We start from the raw sequence: 24,288 nt of genomic DNA on the forward strand, positions 1-24,288 counted from the left end.
AAGGTGGGCAGTTTGCCAGAGGTGGGCAAAACGGATGAAGGGGACCAAATGGTACAAACTTCCAGCTCTAAAATAAATAAGTCATGGAGATGTACTGTACAACATGGAAACTATATTTAATAATACTGTATTGCAGGGGCACCTGAGTGGCTCAGTCGGTTGAGCGTCCGACTTCAGCTCAGGTCATGATCTCGCGGTCCGTGAGTTCAAGCCCCGTGTCGGGCTCTGTGCTGACAGCTCAGAGCCTGGTGCCTGCTTCGGATTCTGTGTGTGTGTGTCTCTCTCTGCCCCTCCCCGCTCATGCTCTGGCTCTCTCTCTGTCAAAAATAAACATTAAAAATTTTTTTTCATAAAAATAAAAATAATACTGTATTCCATATTTGAAAGTTGCTAAAAGAGCAAATCTGAGGTTCTCATTGTAAGAGAACAGAAACTCTGTAATTATGTGTGCCAATGGAATTAGCATTAAATCTAATTAGCATTAGAATTAAATCTATAGGAATTCTATACACATATAGAATCATTATATTCTATACCTGAAACTAATATAACATATTCAATTATACCTCAATTAAAAAAAAAAAAAGTGTGGTCTCTGAACCAGCAGCAGCAACACCATGGGAAATGCCAATCTTAGACCTACCTGAGACCCACTGAATCAGCAACTCTGGGGGTAGAGGCTCAACAACATGTATTTTCACCAATCTTCTGCATGACTCAGATACGTGCTATAGTTTGAAAACCACAGGACCAGGCAAATAGGTCTGAGAACCACCTGTCAAATCTGGAGGGTTCCTACACGTGGGAATATGTGGAGGTGGGTGGACAGGGAATTTCTGCACTGAACTAGTCACTCAAGAGTCTCTGAAACACCAAATTTAAAAAACCCTTATAGGGATGCCTGGCTGGCTCAGTTGATAGAGCATGTGACTGTGATCTCAGGGTCATGAGTTCAAGCCCCACCTTGGGTGTGGAGCCTACTTAAAAATAAATAAATAAAATAATTTTATAATAAAATAAAAATTAAATTTAGTAATTTAATTTAGCAACACTGGGGCCAGCATTTGCTCCCAATACACACACACACACACACACACACACACACACACACAATGTCCATGAACTCTTGGCAAGGGCAGCTCAGAAGACAGTGACTATTTCCCTCCAGACTCCAAAGATAGGGTTCCAGTTTCACCAGAGGAGAAGTATCTCTCATTCCTGCCTTCACCCCAACTCTAGTCAAGGCAAGCACAGTCCAAAAGACTAGACCTCCTTCCCCCACCTAACTCCCACTCCTAGGGTGCAGGCTCTCCCCTAGGAGCACCAAGTCAAGAATACTTGGACTGTGATCACCCTCCCTCCTCATAGGCGGAGGTTCCAAGAAGGGCAAGCCAAGAAGACAGAGGTTACCGTGACCCCAACACATGCTCCAGCTTATAGGGCAGTGGTGTCACTCCAGGAGAAGCCAGTTTGCTCCAGGTCTCAAGGGGGCAGACAAGACAGGTGTACTGGTATGTCTGTAACACTTTGAGACAGAACCCCCCTTCTTTCTGAATCAGAAATTTAGGTATCTTATATACAGTGCAGCGCTGGGTATGCTTTATGATCTAATATGAAATTTTCAGGGTGAATGAATTAAGCATCTATATTTATGGATAGGGCAGATAATATTCAGTCTGAATTCTGAAATACTTTATGTATTTTTTATGTTTCAAAAAGTCATTCACTAGGTAGTGTGTGTGTGTGGTCTTCTGATATTTAGGTTTCAGATATTTAATTAAATTTAGACTTTTGAGTGGTCATCTTTATAACAATAACGTTATACAGTATCCTTAGATGTCCTTTTCTTTTTACAGCATCTACTGGTTTCCTTCTAGAACAATGATAGAATTAGCATATTTTTTATCTCTCCTCCCTTTCCAAAACATCCAGTATGAGTCAATACAATGTTATCTCAATGTTCTCAATGTTATCTCTACATTGCCAAATATGTCTACACCTTTATCACTTGATTCTTCAGCCTTGATTGATGTTCTTTGAGTTACACCTATTAAAGATGAGGCAATCAGCAAGTTAGTCCCTATCTCTTGGGATGCTCACCTATGAAATCCAGCCATCCTTCTGTAAGGAAGGCCACATGGGGAGGCCTAAATGAAGAGGTCCCTCACGCCCACTGAGTTTATAACTGATAGCACCACCCTGGCAGCCATATGAACGAGCCATCTTGGAAGTAGATCCTCCAGCCCCAGCTAACGTGCCCCAGGTGACGCCATGCGGAACAGAGATGAGCCTCTCCTACTGAATCCTGCCCAAACTGCAGAGTCACGAGCTAAGTGAACGACTACTGTGGTTCTCGCCACTAAACCAGTTTGTTATATAGCAACAGATAACCAGAATAATAAGCAGCATTAGAATTCTTTCCTAAACCGGGTACTGAGGGTCCCCAGACCAAGCCGAGAGAAGTGGTTCTACAGTACTAAACGGCATGCCGAGGTCAACTATTCTACCGATTCCTGACTGCAAGAAACTTATTATTCTAACCCAGTCAGTCAGCTGGCATTAACTAATACAAAACATGACGTATTAGCCAATATAAAAATGCCACCCCTAGCTGGCCAACTGAGTCAAGAGAATACTATTGGCTCTAAGATACGTCGGCCAAGGAACCCAGGCTGGTCAATCGTACATCTAAGGTAATCTCCTTGGTGATCTCTGTCTAGCGTGACTAACAGGTTTCATACTGTTGTTTTCAGCTTAATTGTAAACCCTCCATGAATAAGGCAACATCTAAGGGTTTAGAGGGCTGGATCTCTTACTCTGCCCAAGACAGTCACTCCCTCATCACTCCAGAGGGTAGCTGTGGAAGCATCATGGTGAGTCCCAGAAATTTTGGAATGGTTGCTCACTCCTCTAGGGTACAGGTCATGTATCCATAGGTCAAACAAGGAAAGTCATTTTTGCAAATTGGAAGAACATCCCAGAAGGGATATGGTGACCAGTCTAGGAAATGTCCCATTCAGTCATAAGGGTCAATCAGTTAATGGCTGTTATTTCTATTGGTGGGCATAAACATGGGCCTACTGCATTACTCCCCCCCAACCCCCGCCCAAAAAAAAAAAAAAAAAAGATAAATAAATAAAAACTGTTAAGTGACCTAATCAACAAAATAAAAGGTAAATGATTATGGACCTGAAGTAGCAGCCATATTAATGTTAGGGAAAGAGCACATTTCGCTACTTCCGGGTTCCAGTGGAGGAACTAACCTCACACATTCTCTTCAAAGCGGATGTGGCTGCCACAGAGCAGTGATGAAGAAATTCCCTAGAGGGAGCTGGCCAGAGCTGATCTGCAGAGGTGGCCATGGGGCAGAGAGGCAGTTAGTTGCCTGAGGACACAGCCAGTGGTGCTACTGGAGTGGCCACCAGGGGGAAGGAGCATGGCCTGAGCAGGGCTGGAGCTGGGCTGAGAGCCATGGGGCTCCTTGGCTGAATTTAAAAATGGAGAACTGGAACCCAGAATGAAATGAGCGGTTTGTGGTGTTCTTCCATCGGCCGGCCTAGGTCCGCTCTTTCACTTCCAACACCCTCCACTGTCAAAGCCTAACACAGGACCAGCTGGCAAAAGAGGCATCTTTCCAGGGTTCAAATCCAGTATCGCGAAGCAGGACAAAGAAGGGTGGATTTGGGGCTAAGAGAATAAACTGGTAATCAGCGCATCTACACGCGGAGGATAGCAGAACAGAAGGATCCAAGACTAACTTCATCCCACCACCAAATCACCCCCTTCTTGTTGTTGATTAAATAATAGATACTTCTATGAGTTAAGCCGCTGTTAGTTGAATTGGCCATCTCTTGAGACGCCACATATTTCTAATTGAAACAGGAAGAGTGTTGGCGTGTCTTTAGTGAGCCGCCCGCCTAGTAAATGAGTCTCTGCAATAGGTCTAATCACTGCATGGTGTCAGTTGCATCCATGTTTCACCAACATTTAGAATGCTTTTGGTTTTCTGCTATTGTAAACAATGTTGAGATAGACCTCTTTGTGTATTTGTTCAATTATTTCCGTTAGACCGAAGTCCAGGAATAGAGTTACCGAGGCAAAATGCAGGCATTTTTCAAGACTCCTGGTGCATATTGCCAAATTGCTCTCTGAAAGCAAAACAGTACCAATCAACACGCCCAGCAGCAGTGCAAAAGAGCAGTCGTTTCTCCCACACCCTTGCCGACACTGGCTAGGAAGCATATTTTGAAAGATGGTGCTGTGTTCTGCCTCTTCCCCTCCCAACAGCCTAGAATACAAGAGCTCAATAAATCAATCACAGCTACAGGCTGGTAGCCATTATGATCTAATCTGACTGTTCTGGGTGGCAATGAACTCTTCCTCTGGTTCACTGCCCAGTATCCTGGCATCATGTGGCTCCTATAAAGGCAGTAGCTCCAAGCACATCACACAGAGGGGCCAGACTCCATTAAACCACCACCTTGCTTCCCAAGCCATCCCTTCGACCATGAAGCTCCTGTTCCTGGTCTTTGCATCCCTTGGATTCCTGGTGACTCCAGGTAAACTGGATGGAGGAGGAGGGCCCGAATGCTAGCAGACCTGGTTGCTCGGGTGACAGGCAAGCCAGGTGGAGGCTTGGAGGCAAGACTTACCCCCCTGAGTTCCGGCCTAAGGTAGGGATCGCTCAATATTCACCACCGGCCTCAATACCCCGTACCCAGCCACTACCCTGTGTACGATCTTCTACAAAAACCAGTCCTCAAACTTTTTTCCTGTTTTAAGACAAAAGTCAGCCTCAACCTGGTCCAAAATACCTTTCTCTCACTTTATGTGAGCTCCCTATATCTAAGCTCCTAAGATGCTGAGAAGGCCACTCTCTCTGCCACTTTCATCAGCCCCAGAGTTAGTGCTCAGAGGAGAGGCTGGGCCTAGGAGCAAGGGTCCCATCCCCATGCCTAACAGAGTGCTGGCAGGCAGGGCGAAGACACCTCCCAGAGGGCAAGTTCACACAGGATGGCAAACAAGGTGCTCCACCTGAACCCTGGGGTGAGGAGAGCAAGCAGAGCCAGAGAGAAAGAAATCAGACAGCCAGGCAATGGGTGCGTAGAAACCCAGAAGGGAACGGTGCTCAGAAGATGCCAGTGCTGAGGTGATGGCAGACGGAGCTAAGACACAGCCATCAGATTTAACCAGAAGGTGGCCCCTGGTATCCGGCAGTGTATGAATGCATAAAAACCCCATAAGTAGCAATCATTAATTTCCCTTTAAGGCATTGGGGAACGATTTGACCTTTTTTTTCCTTGCCCTGGGTCGACTGATACTTGGTTTCCTATTCCCTGAGAACAAATGAGGCAGAAAAGTGGAGGCCGGGGGGTAAGAATAGCCCCAACTCCCCCTTTCAAGGGTTCAGGTTCCTCCCTGCCATGAAGACCCGGCTCCCCACACCCCGATTTCACCCACACATCCTGTGGCACCAACTACAGTGATGTCACAGGCCTTGACTAGCGGCAAAGCCGCGGAGACTGGCGGAGAAAGAGCTCCTCGGGGTTTCCCAGAGGCCGTCAGTCCAGGCAAGTCCTGTCTCCTCTCGCCGGACTTCCCCCCTCTCATTTGCCTGCTGTCTCAAGTGGCCATCTCAGAATAAAAAGCCAAACAATCCCCTACGGCCCCGATCCCTGGGCAGGCCCCGAGGCTGCCTCCACCCTGAACTTCTCTGGTCCTCTCCTCTGCAGCCAGCGGGGGTGGGTCGAGCTGTGGGCACAAGTTCCCAGGACCCTGCAGGCTGCACTGCAGCTCCCTGGAGAGATCCACCTTCATGTGCGACAGGAGCAAACAGCGCTGCACCAAAGACCACGGGAGGCCCATCGTGCCACCGCCTGTCCACAGATCGAAGCAGCTCTGCAGAACAGCTACGAAAAGCCAAACCGAGAAGCAACCGACGGCTATGACGCCACGACCACGATCCACGATACCACAGCCGCGGTGCACAACGCGACACCATCTCCAAGTCGTCCCAGTACTGTTAGCCCCACCCCCACGAATGGTGGAGGCTCCCTCCTTCCGCGGCTCCGGTTTATGGCCCATCTCAAAGCTCCTGTCTTCTACAACGCTCTGCCATCCACTTAATAAACCCTGGAGTCTGTATCTAGCCCACACGAAGGCCTCCCAGTTGGACTCCTCCACGGGGTATGTTGTCAGTCTGGGGGCTCTAAGACCTAATACCAAGACAGAGGTAGGCACGAAACGATTTCACTGAGGGGGAAACACCTGTGGCAGGAGGAGGGGAGGAGCAGGAGGCAGGGGAGCCTTCAGACTGCAATGCGGGTCTGATACCTGTGAAAGGAGAGGGACAGGAGGACTGGAGAGGAGGAGCCTGAGATTACAGGTCTAGGGCTGATGGAAAGGCACGGAGCCCCTCAGAGGAGCCCCACCCAGGGCAAGGAGCTCCAGGCTCGAGTATCCCATGGGGTATAGTCCAGGGCTGGGAGCAGCCCCTGGAGAACATGGCCTTGGGTAAATGCTACTGCAGATCTGGAAGTATGGCAACCGGAGGCTGTCCACCAGCTACATCCTCACAGCCGCTTCTCTTGAAGGGAGGTCTGAGCAGTGCACCTCCACGGCTGCCACAAAGCAGGAGGTGAGAGAGAAGAGGGCTGAAGGTGCACGGTTTGGCCAGCCATGTTGACTGACTGATGAGGTATTCATTTACTCGTTTGTGTAATACAACGGACAAAATGCAGACATCCAACATGGGTAACGGTCTCAGAAAGCAAGGCCGCAATGGTGCTTGGGACGCAAATGTGCCCCCTCACAATATAGGAACTGGCACAGCCCTGTTGGAAAGTCAAGTGGAAATAAGAACAAAGAAACAGAACTTCTGCGTGTTTAATCCAGTTAACGTTACTTCTAGGAATCTATCCATTTGTCGTTATTCAAAGGAAGGAAAAAGGCACGGAGCTGTTCAATGCAACATTATTTAAAATGGCAAGAAAACGGGAAAATTCTAAACGGCGAAACACTATATACTAATAACACATATAGTTACGAACAATGGAAATACTTAGAGAATAGGGTACATACGAGTAACATGATCCAAAATAGCATTTATACAATGGTTGCCATTATATCAAACTATCTCTTCAAAGGATACAATGAAACTCATGAAAATTATGACTTTTTTTGCGGGGGGGAGGGGGTTGGAAAGCAGGATAAGTTTCCTCTCACATCCTGATGCCCATGAATTTTCTATAACATTTACATGACAGATGCCAAATTCCACCGGAGAGAAACAAACCAGAACACTCAGGCCTAAATAATTCCAAGAAATCCTGGAAACCAGCTAACCACACAAAAACACGGAACTGCCAATTCCCTACCTCACATCTCAAACCAAAATGAATTCCAGATGGTTTAAAAATGACAGTGTGAAAAACAAAGTATTAAAAGATTACATAGCGGGGCACCTGGTTAAGCGGCCGACTTCGGCTCAGGTCACGATCTCACGGTGCGCGAGTTCAAGCCCCGAGTAGGGCTCTGGGCTGACAGCTCCGAGCCTGGAGCCCGCTTCAGATTCTGTGTCTCCCTCTCTGTCTCTGCCCCTCCCCCACTTGTGTTCTGTCTCTCTCACTTTCTCTCAAAAATAAATAAAATATCTTTAAAAACTTAAAAAAAAAGATTATATAGTTAAATATTTGAGAGCAAGAAAGTTCTAAGTACAGCAATAAAGGAAAAATTCATATACAATTAAGCTAATTATATAGCATAAAATATTAAACTTCCACGTCAAAAAATATCATTTTGAAATATATCCATACTGTTGCATATATCAATAGTTCATTTATCTTGATTTATGAGTACTATTCCATAGTATGAATATACCACAATTTATTTATCCAGATTTGTTGATGGACATTTGGGTTATTCCCAGTTTAGGGCTATTACAAATAAAGCTTCTGTGAACATTCATGTACAAGTCTCTGTATGGACCTATGTTTTCATTTCCCTTTGTAAATACGTAGGAGTGGAATGGCTGGATCACATGGTAGGTGAATGTTTAACTTTTAAAAGAAATACCAAACTGGGGGCACCTGGGTGGCTCAGTTGGTTAAGTGCCTGACTCTTGATTTTGGCTCAGGTCATGATCTCACGGTTCGTGGGATCGAGCCCCATGTCGGGCTCTGCACTGACAGCCTGGAGTCTGCTTGGGATTCTCTGTCACCCTCTCTCTCTGCCCCTCCCCCCAAAAATAAATAAATAAATAAACAAACATTAAAAAACAGAAGAAACAGGGGTGCCTAAGTGGCTAAGGAGGTTGAGTGTCTGACTTTGGCTCAGGTCATGATCTCACGGTTCGTGAGTTCAAGCCCCGCATTGGGCTCTGCACTGGCAGCTCAGAGCCTGGAGCCTGCTTCAGATTCTGTGTCTCCCTCTCTGCCTGTCCCTCCCCTGTTCATGCCCTGTCTCTCTCTCAAAAATAAATAAACAATAAAAAAATTAAAAAAAAAAAACAGAAGAAATACCAAATTGTTTCCCAAGATGGTTGCGTCATTATACATTCCCACCATCAAGGGAAAGTACACATTCTACTTGCCACCAGCACTGGGTATATGGTCGGTCTTTTAAATTTTAGCCACTCTAGTAAGCATGTAGTGGTATCTCATTGTGCTTTTAAATGTACAACTCTTTAATAACTAGTTACCCAAAAAAGTTTATTCTGTCTGATTCCATTTATATGAAATTCTAGAAAACTCCAAGTAATCCCTAATGACAGAAAGCAGACCAGTGGTTGCCTAGGAATATGAGGGGCGGGTGGAAGGAGGAGTTACAATGAGGCATGAGGACACTTTGAGGCAGTGAATGTGTTCATTATCTTAGTTGTGGTGATGGCCTGGCAGGGGTATACATAAGGCAAAAACTTCCCAACTCGGACCCTTTAAATGTGGGTAGTTTGTTGTATGTCAATGATACCTCAAAAATATATATATATTAAAATAAACCTCAAAGTGAAACAGAAAAACTAAAGTATCATAAATAGTTAAAAGGCAAATGACAAATTGAGACATATATGACAAAGTGCTGATACCCTAAAAATATAGTAAGTTAACATAAAGGAGGAAAACCTCAAACCTCTAGTAGAAAAAGGGCTGTGTGACATGAACTAGCAACGTAACTGTGAAAATGGCCAAAGAACATGGGGGAGAAAACGTCTTACTCGGTCTCAAATAAATGCAAATTGAACCAATATTGTATATATGCAATGGAACATCACTCAGCCATAAAAAGAATGAAATTTTGCCACTTGCAACAACATGGATGGACCTAGAAAGTAGGATGCTAAGTGAAGTAAGTCAGACAGAGAAGGACCATGTGATTTCACTTACAGGTGAAATCTACAAAATAAAACAAATGCAGAAACAAAGAACAGCCACAAAGAGAAACACACCCATCAATACAGAGAATGAACACGGAGTCGGAGTCGTGGGGAGGGCAGGGCGGGGAAACAGGTGGAGGGGATTAAAAGTCACAAACTTCCAGTTATAATATAAACACCCAGGGTGAAAAGTATAGCATAGGGAATACAGTCAATAATACTGTAATAGTATCACAATACTTTCGTAACGGGTCACAGATAGTGACTCCACTGCTCATGATGAGCATTGAGTAACGTACATAATTGTTGCGCCACCGTGTGGTACACCTGAAACTAATATACGTCAAGTATACTTCAGATAAAAATAAAATTTTTAAATTTATAAAACCAATAAATGCAAATTAAAGCTGCAGTGACCTCTCATTTTTATCTATCAGATTGTCAGATATTCGAAAGATTTGCAAGCCCACGTTTGTCAAGGTATAGATAGAAACAAGCCTTGTCATCAGACTATTTAGGACTAAACGGGTAAATCTGGAAGACATTTAGCTATCCTTCTCAAAAACCCTAAAAATGTTCATGCTTTTTGGCTCAGAGACTCGGATGTTAGGAATGAACACATTCTGAGGAGATAACAAGAATCCGTGGTTTTTCGTTGTTGTTGTTGTTGTTGTTTTTAAGAATCCAAGTGTTTTTTTAATGTATTGTACAAACACAGATAACAGCATAGATTAAAATAGCAAAAAACTCCAAACTACCTAAATGTCCAGGAATGAGAGAAGTGTTAAGTAGATATATTCATGATCTATAATGCTATACATCCTTTCAAAAGGATAAATTTAGAGCTTTCTTCAGTCATACAGAAAGAATCCAACTGTTTTATTAACTCAAAGAGCACTATAAAAATCACATCCATATCGATCCCATTGTATACCAAAGATACATGCACACGCACAAACAGGCACCCAAAATGCTGGGGGGGGGGGGGTGTTCTAGCAACAGCTTTTATTTTTTCTCCGTGACCTTCTCAAAGAAAACAATGCAATGCATCCCACAGTAGCTTCAACTCCACAATGCAGTCATGAGAAATAAATGCTTTCCTGAAGATGTCATGGGGAAATAGGGAAGACATTTTCCATCACCCTATCCGGCAAAACTTCACAACCATTCCCTTTCAAAATCCTTGGTTTCCTCCAAGTTCCTTTTCAGCCACTGACACCTCAGCCCACAGGTCCTGGGTCTTGGCAGTCACTGCACTCCTCCATTCATCAAGGCTCTTTCCCAGGCCTCCAATTCCCAACCCACTCCCTATAATTCCCCCGCATTCTCTACAACATACCTCTTGCCCTCTTGCTGCTTCTCTCCCATCCACCCCCTTCCCTCCGTAACCAGGTCAGCAGATAATAACCTTCCTTAGCACTTAATCTCTTCAGAAAATAGCATGGGATAGCAAGTAAATTATTTCTTTATCATCATAAAAACATTTCTTTTTTTTTTAATTTTTTTTTTCAACATTTATTTATTTTTGGAACAGAGAGAGACAGAGCATGAACGGGGGAGGGGCAGAGAGAGAGGGAGACACAGAATCGGAAACAGGCTCCAGGCTCCGAGCCATCAGCCCAGAGCCCGACGCGGGGCTTGAACTCATGGACCGTGAGATCGTGACCTGGCTGAAGTCAGACGCTTAACCGACTGCGCCACCCAGGCGCCCCCATAAAAACATTTCTGATAACCAGAGGCCCTAAATGGACAAAGATACGGGATTATGGATAATGTTTTCTGTTATTTATCTACTTTCTATTTTTTCTATAGTAAACACATTACCGAGAAAAAGTAATACTCTAACCAAAGCACGATAATTATAAAGCACATCACAACTCAAACTGGCAAAACATTTTCTTTTTTTTTATTATTATATGAAGTTTATTGTCAAATTGGTTTCCATACAACACCCAGTGCTCATCCCAAAAGGTGCCCTCCTCAATACCCATCACCCACCCTCCCCTCCCTCCCACCCCCCATCAACCCTCAGTTTGTTCTCAGTTTTTTAGAGTCTCTTATGCTTTGGCTCTCTCCCACTCTAACCTCTTTTTTTTTTTTCCTTCCCCTCCCCCATGGGTTTCTGTTAAGTTTCTCAGGAACCACATAAGAGTGAAACCATATGGTATCTGTCTTTCTCTGTATGGCTTATTTCACTTAGCATCACACTCTCCAGTTCCATCCACGTTGCTACAAAGGGCCAGATTTCGTTCTTTCTCATTGCCACATAGTACTCCATTGTGTATAAAAACCACAATTTCTTTATCCATTCATCAGTTGATGGACATTTAGGCTCTTTCCATAGTTTGGCTATTGTTGAGAGTGCTGCTATAAACATCGGGGTACAAGTGCCCCTATGCATCAGTACTCCTGTATCCCTTAGGTAAATTCCTAGCAGTGCTATTGCTGGGTCATAGGGTAGGTCTATTTTTAATTTTTTGAGGAACCTCCACACTGTTTTCCAGAGTGGCTGCACCAATTTGCATTCCCACCAACAGTGCAAGAGGGTTCCCGTTTCTCCACATCCTCTCCAGCATCTGTAGTCTCCTGATTTGTTCATTTTGGCCACTCTGACTGGCGTGAGGTGGTATCTCAGTGTGGTTTTGATTCTGGCAAAACATTTTCTAGTTTCCTACTCATTTCCTCACTCCCCATCAAAGATTCACAGGGATGGGGCGCCTGGGTGGCTCAGTCGGTTAAGCTGCCTACTTCGGCCCAGGTCATGATCTCGCAGTCCGTGAGTTCGAGCCCCGCGTCAGGCTCTGTGCAGACAGCTCAGAGCCTGGAGCCTGTTTCGGATTCTGTGTCTCCCTCTCTCTGACCCTCCCCCATTCATGCTCTGTCTCTCTCTGTCTCAAAAATAAATAAATGTTAAAAAAAATAAAAATAAAAAGATTCACAGGGATCCATGGGGCACAATGGCTAGAAATGGCCAGAAGGACATCAAAAGTACAAACTTCCAATTATAAAATAAATAAAGTCCTGGGATGATATGTATAACATGGTGACTATAATTAATAATACTGTATTATATATTTGAAAGTTGCTTTAAAGTATGCTTAAAATTAACATATGTCATTTATACCCCAATCTTTAAAAATGTACACAGACTTATAAAAAGGAACAATTCCGAGGCAGGATTCCAAAATTATTTGTGGTGCCACCAATGATGAACCATCAAAGGACGAGACACAACCTCTGAAAAAGATGGGATACTATGCCTTATTTCTATCCCCTTCACCCACAGTGCATGGAGGAGACAGAATTGAGGGGATACTAGAGAAAATGATGCACCACATTTCTACTTATAAAGTTTTTCCCACCCAAAATGTCTCTCCTAAAATTTCTTCCAGGTAAATGACCTCCAATTCTATTAGAAATCAATAAATCAATGGGATGCCTGGGTGGCTCAGTCAGTTAAGCGTCTGACTTCAGCTCAGGTCATGATCTCACCATTTGTGGGTTCGAGGCCCTAATCAGGCTCTGTGCTGCCAGCTCGGAGCCTGGAGCCTGCTTCGGATTCCGTGTCTCCCTCTCTCTCTACCCCTCCCCTGCGCGCGCTCTGTCTCTCTCTCTTTCTCTCAAAAATAAACGTTAAAAAAATTTTTTTTTAATTTTTTCACAGAAATCAATAAATCAAGTACAAAAAGAAAAAAAATAAGGACATGGAGAATTTGTACTAAACAATTAACAAACTTGAATAATTAAAATACAAAATATTCTGCATAACTGAAAAAAAAAGAACATTCTGCATGACTAGAAAAAATCAACATTTCCTCGCAAAAACCTGTGGAAGATTCACAAAAATTAGCAAAGTCTTTGTAGATTGCAATAAATAAATAAAATTAAAATTAAATTAAATAATAAATAAATAAAATTAAAAGCAGGAATATATACACTTCACAGTCTTCACTCAGAGCAAAAGATGATCAGAAGTTGCAATAAAGAGAGAGGCAAGCGTCTGCTCTGCAGAGTATGAACAAAGAAATGCTAGATTCAAGGGCACCGGAGGAGCTGAAAACCACTCTAAAAAGAAAGAATTCAAAGATCACCTATTGATCTGTAAGACACCTGATTCCTTCCCCCTCTCTGCTTCAATTGGCCTGCCAGCCAGGCTTTGACTTCCTGGGCAGAAGATGAAAGAATTGCCTTCTGCAGTAGTCAAGGATACCAAGGGAATCTGGGGAGATGGCGGGGGACTGTTCTGCATCCTGACTTTAGTGGTAGTCAACACTCATACAACTGTATACCCAAAAGAGTCCATTTTACTCTAGGATAATTTTTGAAATCAAAGAGTAAAAAACACAATCACAAAAGTGTCATGGGGGGGGGAGAAACGTCTTCAATATACTGAGACGACAGCGAACTTTTCATTTAGGTCAACACGTCCCTCTTATCAAATAAAGTATCAATACAAAATATTAAAGTGTAACAACTCAAGAGCTATAACTCAAACGTCTACAGACCCCTTAAGTAAACAATTCTCCTGTGAGAAGATGAGGATTCTTTCCCTCCCTTTTCCCCTGTGTCATTTTGCTACAGGGAACTGAAACCGGAATTATGGGGAACAGGTATGCTCTGAAAGACGAACAGAGCTCTAAATATGCTCGATCGCAATCACTATTTTAATAGGTGTGTATTTAGCTTGCTCCTCTATTTCTGCCAGTTTTTTTTTCCTTGCAAAAGAAGACAAATAACTCTGAATCTTGTTTCAAGGATAATTGTATGCTTGGCCACGAAGGAAAGGACAGAGGGAGGGAGGAGAGTAGGAGGAGGGAAACTTCGTTAAGAGGTTGTCCTAGTAACCCACGTCAAGATGAATGTTAACCAACAAAACCAAAATGCTGCTATGAAATTGAATAGTCCTTAATATTCTATCTTTCAGAACAGTCGTATTCATAGAAGAAATTGAACTTGTGAGTTATCAAACTACAAATTGGGAGAAAGTCATGAAACCGATAAAAATAATGTACATACCATGGCATTATACCCAGGAAAAAAAATGGCACAATAACTACTTTCAAGACATTCCGTTCTGAAGCTGAAGTCCTGAGGTTTTTGAAAATAAAATGTTTATTTTCCTTAAAAAAAAAAAAACAAAAAAAAAACTACATCCCATGGCCCTGGTTTATAAGCTGCAGAGAAAAAAAAATAAGCCACCAGTCTTCTAATATGGGTTGATTTTTAAATTTATTTCAAGACGTTAGGGGCGCCTGGGTGGCTCAGTGGGTTAAGCGACCGACTCTGGCTCAGGTCATGATCTCACAGTCCGTGGGTTCCAGCCCCATGTCAGGCTCTGTGCTGACAGCTCAGAGCCTGGAGCCTGCTGCAGATTCTGTGCCTCTGTCTCTCTCTGCCCCTTCCCCGCTCACATTCTGTCTCTCTCTCTCTCTCTCTCAAAAATAAATATTTCAAATTTTTAAAAATAAAAATAAAAAAGACTTTTAAGTAATCTCTACACCCAACGTAGGGCTCTTAACTTCCAATCCAGGGATCAAGAGTCACAAGCTTTACTGAATGAGCCAGCCAGGCACCCCGATTTTTAAATTTTAATAATTATTATCTTATTTCCAAACGTAAAGGCAAATAATAAAATGTATGAAATGTTGATATTTCTCAGTGCATTAGTCTGCTCAGGCTCCCCTAACAAAATCCCATAGACTGAGTGGCTTAAACGACAGAGGTCTATTTGCTCACAGTTTTGGAGGCTGGAAGACACCGATCCAGGGCTGGCAGGGTGGGTTTCTGGAAAGAGCCCTCCTGGCCATCTTCCGGCTGTGTCCTCACAGGGCGGACAGGGGGCTTGGTTCTGGGGTCTCTTCTTACAAGGAACCTAATCCGAAAGGATACGAGCCCCACCCTCATGGCCTCATTTATCCGTAAGCACTTCCTTAGAGGCCCCACATTCAAGTACAGTCACGGAGGGGGGGCTGGGGCTGCGACCTGTGGTTGGAGGAGGTCATCCAGAGGACGCGATAGCAGGTCGACCCGGGAGCTGGGAGGTCCCTCACCCCCTGCCCCGTCCTTAGCATGTTGGTTCCGCCCACCACCTCCACAGCCGGAGCTATTTTCAAGCACACAGCCTTGAGAGAGCGCTGTGTTGATGAGACCGTCAGAAATGGAGCCTTTGCGGAACCCATTAAGGCTCTCGAGACAAGCCTCTCGTAGGTAAGTTCCCTCGCTCATTGAACCAGCCACCCATCTGGGGGCGGATCTGCCCCCTTCTTGGGTCTCTCCCTGCCCTCTGGGTTCCGGGTGGTTCCAGATCTGCGCCCCCCCCCCCTCAAATTCCCCAGTTTGGGAACTAACACCTGTGAATCTTGGGGGGACACAAATATTCAGTCTGTAGCACTCAGTTTTGGATTTTTTTGTTTAATATTTATTTGGGGGCGAGCGCAAGTGGGGGAGAGGCAGAGAGAGGAGAACAGAGGATCTGAAGCAGCCTCTGCGCCGACAGGCTGACAGCATTGAGCCCAACGTGGGGCTGGCACTGACCAGCCGCCAGATCGTGACCTGAGCCCAAGTCGAGGTTCAACGACTCAGCTACCCAGGTGCCCCTGGAATTTCAGTACTTAATTTTACCAATTAGCAAAAAGCACAATTGACAAACAGTTACCATTGTTTTGAGAAAATGAATATAGACGTGCTTCGATTCTTTTATAACGATGCACTGGTTAGAGAATGTCAAAGCTTTTGAAAATAGGGATGGCACGTTTTATTCTGTTGTTTTGTTTTGTTTTTTTTTAATTTGCTTTTCACACGAAAGCAAAACCGCCGATAACATTTTAATTTCCTTTGCCTTTCTATAAAGCATCAGCTCTCTTTCCATTACCTACAATGTCATATTAAACCGGGGTTTCGTGATAGGCAAAATTCTAACGTTACTCCCACCCCCAGATTCCTGTCCCCTGCTAATTCAATCAAACACCGATCAAAGTCCAGCTATGAAGGGATTGTGCAGATATAATAAAAGTCTTATCTATATTTATATCTATATCTATATATCTATATCTGTATATCTATGTTATATCTATGTCTATATCTATATCTGTACACCCAGGTTATACTATAAAATTATGTGGACTAAAATTTACTAAAATTGAGTAGATACACCAACATACAGTGTAATAATAGTTTCAGGTGTACAATATAATGAGTCATCAATTCCATATATCATCACCCAGCGCTCATCACAAGTGCCCCCCTAATCCCCATCAACTATTTTACCCATCCCTCCCCACCCGCCTCTCCCCTCTGGTAACCATCCCATCGTTCTCTATAGTTAGAGTCTGTTTCTTGGTTTGTCTTTCTCCCTCTCTTTTTTTTTTTCTTTGTTCGTTTGTTTTGCTTTATTTCTAAAGTTCCATATATGAGTGAGATCATATGGTATTTGTCTCTCTCTGACTTCTTTCACTTAGAATTATACTCTCTAGTTCCATCCATGTCATTGAAAATGGCAAGATTTCATTCTTTTTTGCAGCTGAATAGCATTCCATTGTGTGTATGTATATAAATATGAATAATAATTAGACAGCAGGAGATAGACATTATAGGTCACATTCTGAAGAGGATACCGATATACATATATGTGTGTGCATATATATCACATCTTGTTTATTCATCTATTGAGACACACTTAAGCTGTTTCCATAATTTGTCTATTGAATTCGCGTTTTTGTATTTTTTGGATAAATACCCAGTAGTGTAATTACTGGATCATAGGGTAGTTCTATTTTTAACTTTTTTTTTTTAATGTTTATTTATTTTTGAGACAGAGAGAGACAGAGCATGAACAGGGGAGGGGCAGAGAGAGAGGGAGACACAGAATCGGAAACAGGCTCCAGGCTCCAAGCTGTCAGCACAGAGCCCGACGCGGGGCTCGAACTCACGGACTGCGAGATCGTGACCTGAGTTGAAGTCGGACGCTCAACCGACTGAGCCACCCAGGCGCCCGGGTCTATTGTTTTCTTCAAATGGATCTGTTACCCATGCATGATTTGGTCACTTCATGCATCGGTCATTTGGAAAATACTGGTTCACTGAGTTACCAAATCTTTCACATTTTTACATATTTCATTATACAATAGCAAAACATCATTTTCTCTTAGGGTTCCTGGACCCAATTCCAATATGGGGGGTAGGGGTGTTTCCCATACACACAATGTCAAACAACTCTCAGACACCAGCCTAGAATCGAAAAATTCAACTTCATTCTGACACTGTCTCTCCGGAGATAGCAGATTCCACAGGCTAAGGGTTCCGTCCTACAAGCCTGTCCCCTACCCCCGCCTCAATGCCTGGCGCCAACCCCAGGCTATTGCCCTTGCTTCTGACTGACAAGGTACAGGTTGGAGGTTCCAACAACCTCCTCCTTAGGTCTGATTAGTTTGCAAGAGTCTCTCACAGAACTCAGGGGAACACTCACTTAATGTGGAAACTGCCACATGAAGGGATACATAGGCCGAGGTTCCAAACAAGGGAGCTTCTGTCCTCCTGGGGTATGGGGTCCAACTCAATGGCATGTGGAAGCTTTCCCCAAAAAAGACCAAAAAGCTGTCCCCTTGGATCTTATGGAGGCTTTATTACATAGTCCTGATTGACTAAGTCATTGACCAATGGCTGATTTAACCTCCAGCCCCTCCCCCTAACCCCAGGATGGGAGGTGGGGGGATTTGGAAATCCCAACCCTTTAATTGCTGGGTGGGTTCCCTTGGCAACCCTTAGGTAGAATCCAAAAGTCGCCTCATTAACATAAGAAAAGACACCTTTATCACTCTCCACCCTTAGGAAATTCCAAGGGTTTGGGAAGCTGTGAGCCAGGATCTACAGGCAAAGACCAAATATGTAGTTTTTGTTGTTTTTTTTTTTTTAATTTTTTTTAACGTTTTATTTTTTTTTCTTTTTTTTTTAATGTTTATTTTTGAGACAGAGAGAGACAGAGCATGAATGAGGGAGGGTCAGAGAGAGAGGGAGACACAGAATCTGAAATAGGCTCCAGGCTCTGAGCCATCAGCCCAGAGCCCGACGCGGGGCTCGAACCCACGGACCCTGAGATCATGACCTGAGCCGAAGTCGGACGCTCAACCGACTGAGCCACCCAGGCACCCCAACGTTTTATTTATTTTTGAGACAGAGAGAGACAGAACATGAACAGGGGAGGGGCAGAGAGAGAGGGAGACAGAATCGGAAGCACGCACCAGGCTCTGAGCCATCAGCCTAGAGCCCGACGCGGGGCTCGAACTCACGGACCGCGAGATCGCGACCTGAGCTGAAGTCGGACGTTTAACCGACTGAGCCACCCAGGCGCCCCTGTAGTTCTTATAAATCACAATGACGCACATTCTTGTTAATACCATACCAAAGTCTGGATAACCATAATTTGTCTATAAGTCATTCATCCAAATTAAAATGGTGTTTCACGAAGAGTGGCTCACAATTCAGCGGCACAAGTGTTTTTTTTCCTTGAGACGCCAGTATACTTCCAAACTGCTTTAGATGTACTTCCCGCTTCATCATACAGAAGATGAAAAAGAATGTGTTCTGTACGGAAGAAAAAAATTCTTCCTCTATCCTCCAAGGTCTTCCAGCCAACCCAGAATTAAGTTTACAGAAGACAAGTGAACAGGAGGGAAAAAAAACCGAGATTCTGTCAGATGTGCACAGAAGCCCAAGAGTGAGCCCTAAAGAAATGACCAAGGCAGGCACTTTTTATACATTTTGGGCAATAAATCTGTGATGAATTGACAGGATATAGAAAACAGGTGTTTGGGAGCTTTAATTCGTAGAGAATTCTAAGCAGAGTGTAGGCTGGGGTAGTAAATTTGAAAAAATAAAATGTGCTTCTAAGCTTTCTCTCCTTTGAAGTCCCTGCCTCTGAGGATGAAAATGTCTTTTAACTTTCTAGTACAGGGATGGTATCTTTCACAGGGAAAGACTGGTTTCCTGCTTTCAAGGGGACAGAGAACAGCCTGAGCGTCCCTGGCTACGTAACTTTTATTATCACGTAACTTTTTTTTATTTAAATGTTTATTTATTTTTGAGAGACAGAATGTGAGCGGGGGAGGGGCAGAGAGAAAGAGAAAGACCCAGAATCTGAAGAGGCTCCAGGCTCTGAGCCGTCAGCACAGAGCCCTACGCGGGGCTCGAACTCACAAGCGGCGAGATCATGACCTGAGCCGAAGTCGGACGCTCAACCGACTGAGCCACCCAGGGGCCCCATTATCATGTAACTTTAATTTCAAACAATCAGGGTGCCAAAATGGCACGTGTGGGAGCAGCCTGCCCTTGGTGCCTCTAGGCCTCATGGGATGAAATTTGATCAAAATTCTGATTGTCATTAAGGACATTCTTAAGTACAGCTAGGTTTTTGTGGTGGTGGTGGTTGCTGTTCCTTTGGGTGTATTGCTTGCTCCTTTTATTTTACGGTGAATCAAAGGTGAGGAAGAACAGCTCGGGGGCCACCACCTTGGTTCATGCTACGGGGCCAACAGTTTTACCCACGACTGCTTGTGAACCAGGCGTACAAATGCCAACACCGCAAATAAATAAAATAAAAATAAAAATAAATAAAAATAAAATAAAAATAAAAATAAAATAAAAATAAAAATAAAATAAAATAAAATAAAAATAAAAATAATAGAATAAAAAATTAAAAAACCAATTGCCTTTGTGTCGATAGGAAAATAGTTTGACCACCCCCTGAGGACCACCTTAAGCGGTTCTGGAGGCCCCTGGGAGTCCACTGACCACATCTGAGGACAGCTGGGCTAGGGTGCTTACTGCTGCGGTAAGAGCAAGCAGGAAATCTCAATGGTCTTAAAGAAAAAAAGCTTCTTTCTTGATCATGCTACCTGACCATCACATGTCAATGGGGTGCTCTGCTCCTCGTTGTCCCCAGGACCCAGGCTGGCTGCTAATATTCCCAGCCACCGTTCCGGAAGGAAAAGGAACCCTGCAGGCCCTCACACTGGCAGTTATATGCTCCAGTTCTCAAGTGACAGCAGCCACTTCTTACAGTTCATTGGTCAGAATTAGTCCCATGGTGGGGTGCCTGGGTGGCTCAGTCGGTTAAGCGGCCGACTTCGGCTCAGGTCATGATCTCAGGGTTTGTGAGTTCAAGCCCCGCGTCGGGCTCTGTGCTGACAGCTAGGGGCCCGGAGCCTGCTTCGGATTCTGTGTCTACTTCTGTCTCTGCCCCTCCCGCACTCACGGTCTGCCTGTCTATCTCTCTCTCAAAAATAAATAAACATTAAAAAATAAAAAAAAAATTTTTTTTGAAGTAGTTCAGGAGTTGGTTTGACAGGCCCACTATGTCATCATCAACCCAGATTGCTAATTTGCTGCTTCACCATCCCTAGTGAATAGCCTCCATACTCAAGGTCACCTCATGGCACAAAGTGGGTGCTGAGCCTCCAGCCAACATGCTTTTGTTTCAGAGAACAGAAGGAATGGGTGAGGACAAAAGGATCCTCGTCCTTAGGCAACTTTCCCAAAAGTCCCACACAACACTTCTGCTTACATACCAGTGGCCAGAACTTAGTCTCATGGCCACACCATCTTTAAGGGAAGCTAGAAAATGTTATCTTTATTCCCAGAGGCAATGAGTCTTTAAAATTTGGGGTTCTGTTAGTAAAAAAGAAACTTCTAGAAAGAATGTGGATAGGTGAAATAGAAATAGTACCTTAATACACTTTAAATATATACAGTTATATTTGCCAATTATTCCTCAATAAAATTGGAAAAAATTGAAAGCAAGATCTTGAAGAGACATTGCACACCAATTTTCACAGCAGCACTATTCACGATAGCCAAAAGGTGGAACCAACCCATACGTCCACTAACGGACGAATGGGAAGACAAAATGTGGCATAATTGTCCGATGGAATATTACTCAGCCCTAAAAAGGAAGGAAATTCTGAATGATGCTACAACATGGATGAACCTGGAGGATGCTGTGCTAAGTGAAAAAAAAGTCAGTTGCAGAAAAGACAAATACTGTGTGATTCCACTGAACTGAACTACCAAGAATACCCCAATTCAGGAAAACAATAAGAGTGGCATTTGCCAGGGACTGGGGGAACAGGAAAATGGAGAGCTGAGATTTAATGGGTATAATTTTAGTTGTATAAATTGAAAAGGTTCTGAAGATTAGTTGCACCACAATGTATGCATTCTTAAAACCACTAAATTCTACATTTGGAAATGGTTAAGACCGGGGGCAGTGGAGGGGGGTTGCTGCCTAGGTGGCTCAGTCGGTTGAGCATCCGGCTTGGGCTCAGGTCATGATCTCACCATTCATGGGTTCAAGCCCCGCATCAGGTTCTGTGCTGACAGCTCAGATCCTGGAGCCTGCTTTGGATTCTGTGTCTCCCTCTCTCTCTGCCCCTCCCCCAATAGTTCTCTCTCTCTCTCTCTCTCTCTCTCTCTCTCTCTCTCTCTCTCAAAATTAAATTAATAAATAAATAAGCATTTAAAAGAAAGAAATGGTTAAGATGGTAAATTTTATGGGTTTTTTTTTTACCACAATTTAAAAACACCAAATTCCTAATAAAAAAAAAAGAGAGAAATATATCATGAAAATAAGATGGGTGGATGGGTGGATGGCTGGATGGGAAGATGGACAGATGGACAGACATGTGATGAGGCAAGTATGGCACATTGTTAAAAGTAGAATCTAGGTGGTGGGGAAAGGGTATTCTTTCCACTTTGCTATGGGTTTGAAATGTTTCATAAGAAAACTTTGGGCAAATGAGTCTGCTATGAAATGGAGACTGGGAATGGACTAACCACTTACGTTTTTTCTCGTCCAAGAGTATCTCTTCCTTTCAAGTCAGAGGGAGTTTGAAGCTCTCCCGAGGCACTTAGCATGCTTTCCCTCTGCCTCCTGGGTAGCTGCCTTTGATCACTATCCCCTAAACCTTCTTTAAAAAAAATTTTTTTAATGTTTATTTATTATTGAGAGACAGGGAGAGACAGAGCAGGAGCATGGGAGGGGCAGAGAGAGAGGGAGACACAGAATCCGAAGCAGGCTCCAGGCTCTGAGCTGTCGGCACAGAGCCCAACTCAGGGCTCGAACTCACAAACCGCGAGATCATGACCTGAGGTGAAGTGGGACGCCAGTCGGACCAACTGAGCCACCCAGGCGCCCCCTGCCCCGCCAAACCTTCTTTAATTTGAAGATGTCATGGCTGCCGGGAAGGAGGAAAAGATGTCTGCTAAGTCCCTCCCATGTATCTTACAGATAGTAAGAAATTTCCCCCTCCTGGCATTCAACCTCTCCCTGGTCCCATCCTTGGAGCCATTTTTACTTAGACAAAGGGCCCCTCTAAGAAGGATCCAACTCATGAACTGTGAACAAAGTGCATCCGTCTTGATATTTTTAGCAGAAAACGTTGGGCCTAATTTTAGCACCTGTATTTGGGCTCTTTCGCTAGTAAATCATTTTTTAAATTTGTCATGAATGTGAAAAAGCTGGGTTCACTAGAGCAATGCAGACCAGAAGAGAATGTTCCAGTAGTTATTCATGCGCCTCTCCCACAGCATCATTTCTCAGTCAGATAACAGGATGAAAGAAGTAGAAGATGTGACATTTCTCCATGTTCGTGCCTTTAATCATCACGCTGTGTGTCCTGAGGCTATGAAACATAGTACAGAAATGCATTCGTTTTCATGGAATCAGATGGCAGAAATGCAGGCTGGTGGCATAAATCTGATGAAGAATGCATTCAGCTGCTTCTGCAAATCAAAAAATGGCGGGGTGGGGGGGTTGGTGGTGGGATTTAAGGAATCTGAGATTCAACTTAATGGACCGCAGTCAGTACAAGATACATACTTCGCGGGGCCCAGTGCAAAATAAAAATATGAGGTCACTTGTTCCAAAATTATTAAGAATTTCAAGACAGCTACCATAGAATATTAAACCAAGCAGAGAGTCCTTCTGAGTATAGGGACCTGTGTGACTGCACAAATCACACACCCATCAAGCCACCCCTGCCTCCCATGGTAAATCAGGTGATTATTTTTACTGATGCAACAGAACATCAGAATAATTTGAACTCGAAGCTGATGGAGGATGAGAATTGTTCATTTCTTCAAGGCAGTGCTGATATTCCCATTGAGTGAGGCGTGCCAACTGAGCAAATAAAAACATTTAGGGTCTGCATTATTTCCCAGTACCGAGCTGCCCCAACCTTGCTGGAGTGGGCACCTGGCACAGACAGAGTAGGCATACAATATTTCTTTAAGTAGGCTCCACGCTCAAACTCCAGACCCCGGATCAAGAGTCCCACACTCCATTGAGACTGAGCCAGCCAGGGGTCCCGAGGTGTGCAATACTGATTGACTTAATCACAGATTTTAACAGCCCTGAAGCCACATTTCCAGAATTCATGCATGTATTTTGATAAGTAAGAATTCTATTTTAAGCTTCTGCATCTTCCTTTTCCTAAGAGGGCGAACATTACAAAGTGCTGTTAATGAGACATCTTCCTTTCTTGATGTATGTCAAAGTCAATTCCAGGCTTCCATACAAAAAGGAGCCATTTAGTTACATATCAGTCAACACTCTTCAGGCAATTTATTGGCTCACCCAACCGAAAGACCAGGGACAATCATCAAAGCTGTTTGTGAGGGGTCACATGATGTCATTAGAACCTGTCTTCTTTCACCTCCAGTGGTAATATGCTACCTCCTGCTGCCGTGGATTCATTGATAGCTGTATATGCATACTGCTCTCAAGCAACTGCAATTACACATCAACTCCAATAAGAAATCCAGGAGGAAAGAGATTTCACTACCCCAGCAGCACAAATAGAAGTCCAAGACCCGAGCCTCAGTAGACCCGATTGACCCTACTTAGATCTTGTGCCCATCTCTAAATC

The 24,288-nt window shown here is 43.9% G+C and overlaps 1 protein-coding gene across 1 annotated transcript in view; it reads right to left on the reverse strand.

The window, feature by feature from the left end:
- The window catches only part of DEFB128 (defensin beta 128), a 68,835-nt gene extending 53,106 nt beyond the window's left edge, over window positions 1-15,729 (reverse strand). Inside the window, exon 1 of the mRNA XM_053200124.1 lies at window positions 15,107-15,729. Coding sequence (XP_053056099.1) covers window positions 15,107-15,274 — 168 coding nt within the window. The 5' untranslated portion in view covers window positions 15,275-15,729. The remainder of the gene's footprint in view (window positions 1-15,106) is intronic.
- Between the last annotated feature and the right edge of the window lie 8,559 nt (window positions 15,730-24,288).

This window comes from Acinonyx jubatus, chromosome A3 (genome assembly GCF_027475565.1).
Source record: "Acinonyx jubatus isolate Ajub_Pintada_27869175 chromosome A3, VMU_Ajub_asm_v1.0, whole genome shotgun sequence".
NCBI classification, from domain to species: Eukaryota; Metazoa; Chordata; class Mammalia; order Carnivora; family Felidae; genus Acinonyx; species Acinonyx jubatus.